This window comes from Cricetulus griseus, assembly GCF_003668045.3.
Source record: "Cricetulus griseus strain 17A/GY chromosome 1 unlocalized genomic scaffold, alternate assembly CriGri-PICRH-1.0 chr1_0, whole genome shotgun sequence".
NCBI lineage: Eukaryota > Metazoa > Chordata > Mammalia > Rodentia > Cricetidae > Cricetulus > Cricetulus griseus.
In genome coordinates, this window is record NW_023276806.1 from 222,002,574 (window position 1) to 222,015,956 (window position 13,383).

At 42.0% G+C, this 13,383-nt stretch overlaps 1 protein-coding gene across 3 annotated transcripts in view; it reads left to right on the forward strand.

Annotated features, from left to right (window-relative positions):
• The window catches only part of Pex1 (peroxisomal biogenesis factor 1), a 45,019-nt gene extending 34,410 nt beyond the window's left edge, over positions 1-10,609 (forward strand). For 2 of the 3 annotated variants that reach the window (XM_035451930.1, XM_027389826.2), the window contains 7 exons: positions 3,109-3,251; positions 3,329-3,432; positions 4,170-4,346; positions 6,458-6,688; positions 8,269-8,466; positions 8,930-9,060; positions 10,391-10,609. In XM_035451930.1, the coding sequence (XP_035307821.1) occupies positions 3,109-3,251; positions 3,329-3,432; positions 4,170-4,346; positions 6,458-6,688; positions 8,269-8,466; positions 8,930-9,060; positions 10,391-10,475 (1,069 nt within the window). In that variant the 3' untranslated portion in view covers positions 10,476-10,609. Of the gene's footprint in view, positions 1-3,108; positions 3,252-3,328; positions 3,433-4,169; positions 4,347-6,457; positions 6,689-8,268; positions 8,467-8,929; positions 9,062-10,390 lie in introns of those variants that run through there. The other variant, XM_027389827.2, reaches the window with a different exon arrangement.
• Positions 10,610-13,383: the final 2,774 nt, after the last annotated feature.

The following is a 13,383-nucleotide window of genomic DNA, read 5'->3' on the forward strand; positions in this document are numbered from 1 at the left end:
TCTACATAGAGCTCTCACTACATAGAGCTCTCACTAGAGAGCTCTCTCTACATAGAGCTCTCACTACATAGAGCTCTCTCTACATAGAGCTCTCTCTACATAGAGCTCTCTCTCACTACATAGAGAGCTCTCACTACTAGAGCACTAGAGCTCTCTCTACATAGAGCTCTCTCTACATAGAGCTCTCTCTACATAGAGCTCTCTCTACATAGAGCTCTCTCTACATACAGCTCTCTCTAGCTCTCTCTACATACAGCTCTCTCTACATACAGCTCTCTCTCACTACATAGAGCTCTCTCTCACTACATAGAGCTCTCTCTACATAGAGCTCTCACTACATACATCTCTCTCAGAGCTCTCTCTACATAGAGCTCTCACTACATAGAGCTCTCACTACATAGAGCTCTCTCTACATAGAGCTCTCTCTACATAGAGCTCTCTACTAGAGCTCTCACTAGAGCTCTCACTACATAGAGCTCTCACTACATAGAGCTCTCTCTACATAGAGCTCTCTACTAGAGCTCTCACTAGAGCTCTCACTACATAGAGCTCTCTCTACATAGAGCTCTCTCTACATAGAGCTCTCTCTACATAGAGCTCTCTCTACATAGAGCTCTCTCTACATAGAGCTCTCACTAGAGCTCTCTCTACATAGAGCTCTCTCTACATAGAGCTCTCACCACATAGAGCTCTCACCACATAGAGCTCTCTCTACATAGAGCTCTCTCTACATAGAGCTCTCTAGAGCTCTCACTATAGAGCTCTCTAGAGCTCTCTAGAGCTCTCTAGAGCTCTCTAGAGCTCTCACCATAGAGCTCTCACATAGAGCTCTCACTAGAGCTCTCTAGAGCTCTCACTAGAGCTCTCTCTACATAGAGCTCTCTCTACATAGAGCTCTCACTACATAGAGCTCTCTAGAGCTCTCTCTACATAGAGCTCTCTCTACATACAGAGAGCTCTCTCTACACATAGAGCTCTCTCTACATACAGACATAGAGCTCTCACTACATAGAGCACATAGAGCTCTCTCTACATAGAGCTCTCACTACATAGAGCTCTCACTACATAGAGCTCTCACTACATACAGAGAGCTCTCTCTACATAGAGCTCTCACTACATACAGAGAGCTCTCTCTACATAGAGCTCTCACTACATAGAGCTCTCACTACATAGAGCTCTCACTACATAGAGCTCTCTCTACATAGAGCTCTCACTACATAGAGCTCTCTCTCACTACATAGAGCTCTCTCTACATAGAGCTCTCTCTACATAGAGCTCTCACTACATAGAGCTCTCTCTACATAGAGCTCTCACTACATAGAGCTCTCACTACATAGAGCTCTCACTACATAGAGCTCTCTCTACATAGAGCTCTCACTACATAGAGCTCTCTCTACATAGAGCTCTCTCTACATAGAGCTCTCTCTACATAGAGCTCTCACTACATAGAGCTCTCACTACATAGAGCTCTCTCTACATAGAGCTCTCTCTACATAGAGCTCTCTCTACATAGAGCTCTCACCACATAGAGCTCTCACCACATAGAGCTCTCTCTACATAGAGCTCTCACCACATAGAGCTCTCACCACATAGAGCTCTCACCACATAGAGCTCTCTCTACATAGAGCTCTCACCACATAGAGCTCTCACCACATAGAGCTCTCACCACATAGAGCTCTCTCTACATAGAGCTCTCACCACATAGAGCTCTCACTACATAGAGCTCTCACTAGATAGGGCTCATGGTCCTTCTGCCTCAGCCTCCTAATGCTGGGATTAGAAGTGTGCATCACCACACTTTTCCTTCAGATTAGATTCTTATATGAAGCAAATAACTATTCCTGGTGTACCCTTATGTCTTTAAGTTCTAAGTTCTTTTTCCTCTCCGCTCCTAATGTCTCTTAGAAGTCAGCATGCCATATATCCAGTTTTATTAATGCTTGTGTTACTAAATGTACATAAGATCACACATTAATACAGAAGATAAATAATTATCAGTTATTCAAGTATAACAGAATCATGGGAAATTTTTAAAGTAAAATTTTACTTTGTTGCAGTCTTCTAAAAAATTTTGTGACACAGTGTACAGCTAAGAGACTATACATAGTAAATATATGAATATAATTTGAAAAGGAATAATAAGGTAAAGGTTTATATATCTACTATGAAGTTTAAGAAATAGAGCCTTATAAGAGGGGCCTTATTAAAGTCCATGACCACATATTGACAAAACGTTAAATTAAAAAAAGAACATATTATAATTCTAATATTTTGTATCTAATAATATAGATTTTTTTCAGAGTATTCCTACAAAACAATGCAAAAATAATGAGCTTGCCATCTTTGAACAGGTTGAAGAATTAAGTAGGCATTTCCCAGAAGCGGAAGCCACTTGAACACACATAAAAATGGCCACCATGGGCTGGAGTGTTGCTCAGTAGTTCAAAGAGCTTGCTGCTCTTCTGGGGAACCTGAGTTTGGTTCCCAGCACCCACATTAACTCTAGTTCCAAGGGATCTGACATCCTCTTCTGGTATCTGAGAACACATGCACACACATTGCACACACATATACACACACACACACACACACACACACACACACACACACACACACACACACATACAAATCTTCTTTTATATGGTTAGCCATGATAAAAATCTATTGACTAAGATTTGGGCTTCAGTCTCTTACTTATCCAGAGGCATGAATCTCTGAACAAGTATTTTAAGCTCTCAAGAGTCAATTTAGAGAGAACATGGGAGGCAAATATAATAAAGTTCCTTGTGTTCATAGATGAAATTATCAGGGAATTAATAATGCAATAAAATAAGTAACACTACTATGAACAAAAAACTCAGTTTAAATTTTATTATCCTGAAATAAATAATTAAGGATAATTGTATCTAGCTTTCTTTAAGGGTTAGTTGTGAAGATATATATATATATATATATATATATATATATATACATATATATATCATATATTGTATGTATATATATGTGTGTGTGAATAATATATATATTATTATGAAAGTGTGTGTAAAGAGTTAGTGAACTCTGGAGCCCTGGTAAAATGCAGAGTGTTGTGTTTTTTTTTTTCTCCAGAGCACAGGCTGCAAAGCCCTGCATTCTTTTCTTTGATGAGTTTGAATCCATTGCTCCTCGAAGAGGTCACGACAACACAGGGGTTACAGACCGAGTAGTTAACCAGTTGCTGACACAGTTGGATGGAGTTGAAGGCTTACAGGGTAAATCACTGTGAATAGAAAACACACTGTAGAAAGAAGTTACTAAATGACATTCTAACGCGCTCTTTTCCCCTCAGGTGTATATGTGTTGGCTGCCACTAGTCGCCCTGACTTGATTGACCCTGCCCTGTTGCGCCCTGGCCGATTGGATAAATGTGTATACTGCCCTCCTCCAGACCAGGTGACAACTTCAGAGTCCCAAACCCAGCAGATGCAGGTGCCACACTCTTTGCTTGTGAGCGTCCTTTGGCCACGTGGTAGCAGTTGTCCTTAGAACACAGCTTTGCAGGCAAAGGCTTTGTTTATTATTTACTCAACATAACAGGCCCTGACTCGGGTGTCCAGGAACGCTGCGTTGGCCAATAGGAGAAAATCAGGAAACATAAAAAGGACTATTTAACACATGCTATTTTCAAAGCTCCACACCAGTGTCCTGTCAGAAACCTCTGGTTCAGAGTCAAGCAAGTGGGACAGTGAGCATGTGGCCAGGCCACATGGAGAAAGGTGTTTCAACCCTTTTTGTCATGGTCTGCCAACCCTTGCTCCCAAATGTGCAAAGCACTAAATAAATAAATGAAAGGAGGAGGCCAAAGGTCAAAGTATATGGTCCATGTGTTGTTTCTTAGTAACTCTCCTCTGTTGGCACACTTGCCAAATCTAGGAAATAGCCACATGTGAGTGTCAAGTTGTTCACACTGAATAGTTACAAATACTGGTTTTTATTCATTTTCTTACCTGTGTCTCCTGTTAGGGACACAGGTCTAAGAAGGTCAGCTAATATACTTGTAGTACATTTTACACACTGCTTGGAAAGCTTCTTAGATATGTCGTTAATTTGTGAAAAACATTTTAAGAGTCACAATTTACAGTAACAGTTCATTTTTTATGTGTTTAGTCAATTAGTTTTTCTTCCTTCAGGTGTCACGTCTTGAGATTTTAAACGTCCTCAGTGCCTCTCTACCTCTGGCAGGTGACGTGGACCTTCAGCACATGGCGTCGGTAACAGAATCCTTCACTGGAGCTGATCTGAAAGCTCTACTGTACAACGCACAGCTGGAGGCCTTGCAGGGAAGGCTGCTGCCCGGTGGGCTCCATGTGAGTTCCTTGGGAAGGCTGGTAGGGTGGTCAGCGACGAGAAAAAGAGGTCAGGACCAAACTCTCCAGGGACTTTAACATGCCTGCCGTAAATGTTCCAAAATTGGATATGGGATTTGCAGTGAATTTTACTTATGAAGTTTTGGCACATGTTTCCCTAACATAACCATAATATTAACAAGCTAATTGGTATTAGAAAAATATTATTTAGTGTGTATTATGATAAAGCTTGTGAGGGACTTAGATGGATTCCATGGCAGGTGAGGAGGTGACCGAGGTGGAGGGACAAACTTGCCAGGCAGACAGAGCTTGAGTGAGAAGTTTTATTAGAAAGGGAAAGGGGGGGAGGAAAGGGAAAAGAGGTACAGAGACAGAGAGAGGATAGAAGAGGGAGACAAGAAAAGTCCTGTCTGCCCCAAGGAACAGCAGGAAAGAGAGTGTGGGAAAGAGAGAGCAGAAAGAGAGAGTTAAGTGGCAGGAGGCCTTTCTTTTTGGTTTTCCAAGACAAGGTTTCTCTGTGTAGCTCTGGAGGCTGTCCTGGGACTCACTGGGCAGGCCAGACCAGGCTGGCCTTGAACTCACAGAGATCTACCTGCCTCTGCCTCCTGAGTGCTGGGACTGAAGGCGCACACCACCAACGCCAGCTGAGGAGGCCTTTCTTTTAAAGGGGTTCTTTGCACCTGGGCTGACCAGGGTACTGCCTGAGTGCATTCTGCCAGATGACAGGGGCAGGGCAGCATAATGTCTGAATCCTTAGAGTGAGGTAGCATGAATTCATATAAATAGAAAAATAACTGGGGTTTTCAGCTATTTTATGTTATTACTGAAGTTATTATTTATTTTGAAGATGAAATTGTGCCAGCCGGCCAGTGGCGGTCTCCTGTGGACGACACATATGGCCTTATCTCATGTCCCCGTTATTCTTCAGCAACTCCCTTACTTCCGATGCAAGTTGATCTTTGTTTATCTTGCATTTTCTAGATCCCAGCCCTAGAACCAGTGTTTTCTCTAACGGTGGCATTTTGCTTTTAATTATTGCAGAAGATAATTTACTATATATAGACTTTGCCTGTATTTTCTAGGAAGCTTTTCTATATATTTCCCTCCACCCATTTTTGTTGGGAATTTCTGTAGGTCCTAAATTTCTTAAATCATTCCAAGCATGTGTGTGTGTGTGGGGGGGGGGTGTGCGGGATGCACATGTATGTAACCTGTGCGCAAATGCACATGGAAGTCAGTGAGCAGCCTTGGGTGGTATTCCTCCTCCTTTGAGACAGGGTCCCTCACTAGTCGGAAGCTGTGGGCAGGCTGGCTGGCCAGGGGGTATCTGAGTCACACTGTCCCTGCCACCCTGCCCTGTGATGACAATCCCACACCACTGTGGCCAGATCTTTTCTGTGGGTTCTCAGGATGAAACTCCGGGCCTCATGCTTACACAGTGCTTTACCTACTGAATTATCTCCACAGCCCTGGGTCAAGGTTTTGCTATTTATTTTAGCAAGCCATTATAGTGAGTGTTTGTGTTTGTTTTTCTTTTTCATATGAGTGCTTTACAAGTGAATATATGTACACAGACATCTACACTCTATAATGTGGTTGATATTAATCATTTCATAGTAAAAAAAAAAATGAGTGAGTGAAAGGCAGCGATGGAGAACTAAAACCTGGTTCTGAGTCCTAGCTTTGTTATCATAGGGAAAGCTGATGTATTTTACACACTTCATTTTAACCTTCCCTTATTGTAGTAGTTACGCTTGTATTGTGTAGGGCTGGCCATGTAGCTCAGTTGGTAGCATGCCTAACACACACAGGGCTCTGGCTTCATCCCCCAGCACCAGGTAAAGCAGGGCGTGCTGGTGCATACCTGGAATCCCAAGAATCATAAACTCAAGGTCATCCTAAGTTACATAGCAAATATGAGGCCAGTGTAGGCTACATGGAACCTTGTCACGTAAAAATGTTGTTATTGTGTACCTCGAACCCATGGAGGATTGAGAGCTTGCTGAGAAGGGTGAGCCTCCCCGTGCTGTTCTACGGAGTGTCGTCTGCTGTTATTTCTGGTTACCAAGGGTGTAAGTCTTAACTACCGGCACTCTCTCTGTGTAATTTAGGATGGAGGCTCCAGCTCTGACAGTGACCTAAGTCTGTCTTCAATGGTCTTTCTTAACCACAGTAGTGGTTCCGACGACTCAGCTGCAGATGGAGAAAGTGGCTTAGATCAGTCCCTTGTTTCTCTCGAGATGTCTGAGATCCTTCCAGATGAATCAAAATTCAATATGTACCGGCTCTACTTTGGAAGCTCCTATGAATCAGAGCTTGGAAATGGAACCTCCTCTGACCTGGTACATTGTGTATTCATCATTCCGTGGCTCTGATACTCGAGGATATAAGTTGATGTGACATTGGAGTGGGATCCCTCTCCTAACCAGCCCCACAGGGTCTTTCTGGTTGGTTGGTCTGCACTAAAAGTAGTCTTGTTTTTCAGTCCTTGTTGAGTATTTAAACAGGAGCGGGAGCAAGGGGCTTGGTTCTGCAGGGCCTTTGTGATCTCTCTTGAGTGATCTTAAACCCTTTTCACTCTGAGACCCATCTAATAGTAAATGTAAAATTTATCATCATGAAGTACTTCTGGATATTAGGGAATTTGCTGCAATATCATCTAAAATTCCTAACAGCAAAAATGTTACCTACCTGTGATTCTTTTTATGGGAAATATGAAAAGAAGTAATATTATGTATCAACAAGGAAACTATTTAGATTAAATGTGGGCAACATTTTTTCTAGTTAGTTAAAATATATACCCACTCAAATTAATAGTGACTTACTATTGCTTTTTTTAACATATAACAGTTTTACATGCATAGTTCCTTTTTATGTATATTTGCTTAAATAATTCAGGTTTTTGGTTTTTTGGCCTTGAACTCACAGAAAGCCACCTACCCCTGCCTCCCAAGTACTAGGATTAAAGGCATGTGCCACCACTGCCCAGCTTAATTCAGGTTTCTAAAAATATAAAAATACCTACTTTTATTCCTAAGAAGTAGGGTCTTGTTTTTTAAAAATATATATAGAATTTAATTCTGTTTCCTATTTTTCAATTTCTCTAGAAATATTGGGGAACCTTACCTTAACTATTTCCTAGGCACTAAGAGAGGGGGCTAGGGAGATGGCTGCCAGTGAAGTGCTTGACCCAGAAGCATGACCTGAGTTCTGATTCCCATGTAGAAAGATGGACACAGTGATGCATATCTGTAATCTAGCCTGGGGAGGCATAGACAGGAGGATCACTGAGGTCTGCTAGCCAGGCAGTGTAGACAGCATTGAGCTCCAAGTCAGAGTCTATCTCGGAAAATAAAGTACAAAGCAACTGAAAGGGCACCTGACACTGACCTCTGACCTCCGGCCCCTCACCCATGCACCTACACAGAAAACTAAGAGTAGGGTTCATGTTGAACCTGTCCTTGGCCACCAGTGTAATAGGTTTAAGTAGCAAAATAGTAAAAGAGACCTCTATGCTCTGGCTGCTGCTTTGATTTGCTCTGGAGGTCCAGCTCCACTGGTGTCACTGAACCTTGATTGATAGAACTTTTAAACTTGCTTAACTTTGGTAAAGTAAACATAAACTTACCTAAGTTAAGGTTATTGCTTGAGGGCTGTGGCCCGATAGTCTTCTTGTGCTCCGGGATGGCCTTCTGCGCATCCTAGCAGCACCGAGTAGACTTGAGGTTGGAAGGGGAGGGTGGTGAGGAGCTCTGGAAGGGGGGGAGGCGAGGGGAAACACATGCAAATGTGAAATTCTCAAACAATGGCTATTAAAAGGGGAACCAAGCTCTCATTTTTGTCTCCGGTGACACGGCTCTCTTTCTCTCCCTCCCTTCGCACCCATCCATCTCCCTTGGTCTTTGCTGTCCACTTGCTGCAGAGCTCACAGTGTCCCTCGGCACCAAGCTCAGTGACTCAGGATTTCCCTGCAGCTCCTGGAAAAGAGCCATTGTTTACACAACATCCTATGTTCAGGACACCTTCCCAGGAAGGCTACCAAGAGCTGACCCAGGAGCAGAGAGACCAGCTGAAGGCCGAAATCAGCATCATCAAAGGCAGATACCAGAGCCAAAGTGGAGTATGGCCCTTTCCCCTCACAACCGCTAAAACCCTGAAAGTCTCTTTCCCCTTTTGGTCATGCATGTCTTTGCATCTTCTTTCCATTTCTTACTTTTTGATTTCATTTTACATTCCAGTCACACTTCTCACTCCCACTCCTCTTCCCACCCTCCCTCATCTCCCCCCAGCCCACCCCCAGTCCACTCCTCCTCACGGGTAAGGGCTCCCATGAAGAGTCAACATTGTCTGTACAGTAGGATGGGCCGTGTCTTTGCATTTTAACTGAGCCCTATTTACAAGCAGAGTGCTGAAGCACGGTGACTCAGTAAGACGGTTATTAATGTCCTTGCTTTGGAATTGTCCTTTGAGAAAGAATGTGTGCTATCCAGGAAAAAAACTGACAAGAAGAAATGACACTGGGACTGCCACTTTATTCCTTGAATTTCCAGGTTAACATTTGTTTAATCTGCTTTTTGTTTAAGGAGGATGAATCCCTTAGCCAGCCAGGACCAATCAAAACCAGTTTTGCTATTAGCCAGGCACATTTAATGACTGCGCTTGCCCACACAAGACCGTCCATTAGTGAAGAGGAAGAGAAGGATTTTGCTGAGCTGTAAGTAACCATAAAAAACTTACTATTCACTTAAGTTCTTGTATGTTTAAATTTTTTTAAAATTTGGAATCTAACTTAAAAATATACATGGTCAAACTGGTGACAGAGCATCTGCCTAGAATGTGGAAGACCCTGGGCACTCATTCCCATAACAAAAAAAAGAAATTGTCATAACTATGCACCTATTAGACTCTCCTTAATTAGTTTGTTGGTTATATTTGAGTTATATTATAGTGAGATATTTATTCCTGGCTTCATTTAAGAATAAATACTTCAGCTGGGCGATGGTAGCGCACATCTTTAATCCCAGTGCTCGGGAGACAGAGGCAGGAGGATCTCTGTGAGTCTGAGTTCTGAGGCCAACCTGGTCTATAAGAGCTAGTTCCAGGACAGCTGAGGCTACACAGAGAAACCCTGTCTTGAGGGGGTGGAGATAAATACTTCAGTTCTTGTTCAATTTTGCAGTTCTTTGGAGGTGAGGTGTACCTATGTCAGCAATGTGTGCTTATTATACAAATATCAAAAAAAAAGATAAGGAAGAACAAGAAATGGAAATTTCCTTAATCTCCAGTGACTTTGTGTGCTTATATTCTTCTCACTAAAATGAGAGCGCTCTTTGTGCTGCTAGGCCCATAGTCCCTTTGAGCCACCCATGCACATTGCACACTGTGGACAGCTGATGCAGGTCTCTTTGAGCCACCCATGCATCTTGCACACTGTGGACAGCTGATGCAGGTGGCTGCTTCCAGCGTATCTCTGCCACGGTATCCAGGTTTCAGCATTCATGTTGCCTCCGGGTTCTCACTGCTATTCTGTAAGCAGTGTGGAGCCAAATGTCCACACTTCATTCCTTAGTTCACTGGCATAAAGGGAGAGTCATTGCCTCTCAGGGTACTAGCATGTCTTAGGCTTTCAAAGTGTTTCCAGACTGCTATAGCCGAGTTTCTTTCAGTGGGAGTACACAGGGTGCCAGATCTCAGACCCGACCACCTCAGTGTCCCACTGCTCTAAACACAGCTGGTTTAATTGCAGAGAAAGGATGTCTTATTTTAGTAATTTCCCTGCCTTTGAATAAAACTGCCAAAGTTATAATTTTCATATTGCTCATTGACATTTGTATTTTATCCTTTATAATCTACTGTTTATTGTCTTTCTCCTTTTCTCTACTAGATTGCAACTTTGAAAAATTATTTTTGATAATTTCCCCCACCATTTTCCAGTTATTTTCCTTTCATTTCTTAAAACATGAGGCTGTTTTTAAAACAATCCATTATTTTTTTTGTAATTATTAAGTGTTATTCACTAAATATTATCTCTCTTACTTTTTAAGGTATGAAAACTTCCAAAATCCAAAGAAGAGAAAAAATCCAAGTGGGACAGTGTTTCGACCTGGACAGAAAGTAACTTTAGCATAAAATATAGTTCTGATTTTTCTAGGATGTGTTTGTTTGTTTGTTCTGATTGTCTGTCCCTAAGTTGAAAACATAAAAATGATGTCTGTAAATTTCTTTTTAATTTAATAAATTGGTTAATTTTATAGAATGGTAAATGCTGTGATTATATAATTAATGCTCAGGACTGTCTGAGATAGATAGTGAGGCTAAATGAAGGTATTTATAACAGATTGTATATTTATTTCCATAAGTCTATATTAAATCCTCAGTGAAATGATATCAGATCAGTGATGAAACAAATTTGTTTTCTTTTAGAGGGGAGAGATTTCTTGGCACTCACTGTTTTTGTGCCATTTGACAGATTGTATGCCTTGCAATTTGACTGTTTTGAAAAAAGATATATTCTATTATCTTCTGATTTTTTTTTTAAATCTGAACATGACATTTACATACAATACAATTCAAATAAACTTAATCCCTTCAATGGACAATGCCTGATAGACTCAGAATTTTTAAATGTTGTTCTTTTTGGTCCTGATTGTAGTAGCATGATTTTATCTTGATATTCTCTTAAATCCATGAACTAAATTGTAAAGTCAGCCACCATCAACACACACAGTATCTCTAATACCTAGTAGTTGGGTTTGGAAAGGAAGACAGAGAGAATTAATCTCATAAGTATATGAGATCTTGATGTGGGTGAGTGTACCAACAGGATCCCTCTCCTGTTCACAGCTGGGTTAACCGCTGCCATGAGGCCATTAGGACTCAAAGAAGCCTGGATTTCCCTTTCTGTTTCTTCATTGTGCTGGCCATAGCCTAAGAAAGCTGTTTTTTGTTTGTTTGTTTATTTGTACTTTGTACTTTTTCACTCTTTTCTAAAGCTCCCTGTCTTAGTTAGGGTTTCTATTGCTGTGATAAGACACCATGACCACAGCATCTCTTTTTGTTTATTTGTTTTTATTTTTTTGAGACAGGGTTTCTCTGAGTAAGGTCCTGGCTGTCCTAGAACTCGCTCTGTAGACCATGCTGCCCTTGAACTCACAGAGATCCATCTGCCTCTGCCTCCCGAGTGCTGGGATTAAAGGCATGCGCCACCACCACCCAGCCAGGGCAACTCTTAAAAAGGAAAACATTTAATTGAGGGAGCTCTGTTATGGTTTAGAGGTGCAGTTCAGTATCATCGTGGAGGGGAGCAGGGCAGCATGCAGGCAGACATGGTGCTGGAAGAGTAGCTGAGAGTCCTACGTCTTGCAGGCAACAGGAAGTCAACTGATACACTTGGTGGTATCCTGAGTGTAGGAAACCTCAAAGCCTGCCCCCACAGTGACACAGTTCCTCCAACAGAGCCATAGCCACTCCAATAAAACCACACCTCCTAATAGTGCCACTCTGTATGAGACTGTGGGGGCCATTATATCCAAACCACCACCCTCCCCTCTGGCCATGTGGCTGCTTGCCACACCTCCTTGTCTAATTTATAAACGTGTAGCTCTCTCTCTTCATCTTTCCTCACCACCCAGCTCCTCTGGGCAGCGGATGCATTTGCAGCTTGCCTTTGTCCTACAGCTTAAAACAAATACCTGAGTTTTCAGTCTTAGGGTTGTGGTTTTGGTTCATAGCATAAAGGAAATATGCTACTTCTCGTAGGATCGCACAATCTCCCAGAGGTCAGCTGTTTCAGGGTGACAATTTAAATTAAACCCTGTGAATCCCCTGGGTGACACTGGGGTACTCTTCACTGTAAGATGAGTGACGTAATCAAGTTGTGTCATGTGAGTGACAGTGAAAGTGTTAGTCAGTCTTTGAAAGCTGGCGTTGGCAGATGTTTGAAGTACAGACAAAAGAAATCTAGTTCCAGGATGTGCTGCCTCAAGAGATGTGGTACAGTGGGGCTGCAGAAGTCATCTGGGCTCAGGCTGGATTCCCTGTGTGTAGACTTGGGATGCTCAGTGCTGCTGACTAGAAGGTTACCAGGATAGAAAGACAGCCCGCATATGGAGAACAGTCAGTCACTTCCCATTCTTGCCCCCTTGAACCACATACATGGGTCTGTCAAGGGTGCAAAGCCTGGAGAAGAAAGTTAACATTATAGACATTCTGACTGCATGACCCTTAAGAGCACTAATGGCAGTCTTCCAAAGCCTGACAACCTAAGTGCTGTCCTGGAACCCACATAAAGGTGGAAGGAGAGAACTAACTCTACGTAGTTGTCTTCTGACCTCCTCACACACTCTGATACACATCTCTGCACACAGCAAACGAATGCAATAGAAATGAATGAAATAAAAAATGTATTAAGCCAGGCGGTGGTGGCGCACGACTTTAATCCCAGCACTCAGGAGGCAGAGGCAGATGGATCTCTGTGAGTTCGAGACCAGCCTGGTCTATAAGAGCTAGTTCCAGGTCAGTCTCCAAAGCCACAGAGAAACCCTGTCTCGAAAAACAAACAAACAAAAATTAATTAATTAAAAGCAAAAGAGCCCTGAAGGCTTTTAGCTGAGTATTCATTCACATAGGACACAAATATTTCTGGCTCGATCCAAGAACTCTGGCCTTTCCCCCAAGCCTCATAGCCAATCATACTCTCTAACTAACACTCTGATTATCTGGTTATTGGCTACCATTTAAGAGTTAGCATAGCTTTTGATAGCACATATCTCTCCTAACAAAATTAAGGAGAAAGATTGCTCAAAAATTCTTCCACAAGAGCAGTAGTAACTATAGGTAACAATACAATGTAATACAAATATTGTTTCAGAGATCCAGGAGAAACGATTTTGAACATTTGGGCTGTAAAAAGTAAACAAAGGGATAGATACATTTGATCTGATTAAACATCACATGGTATTAGTAGATATGTATCAAAATATGTTGGCCCTACTATTATAACTTATATTTCTATTTTTTTCAAATTAAAAAATTCTGG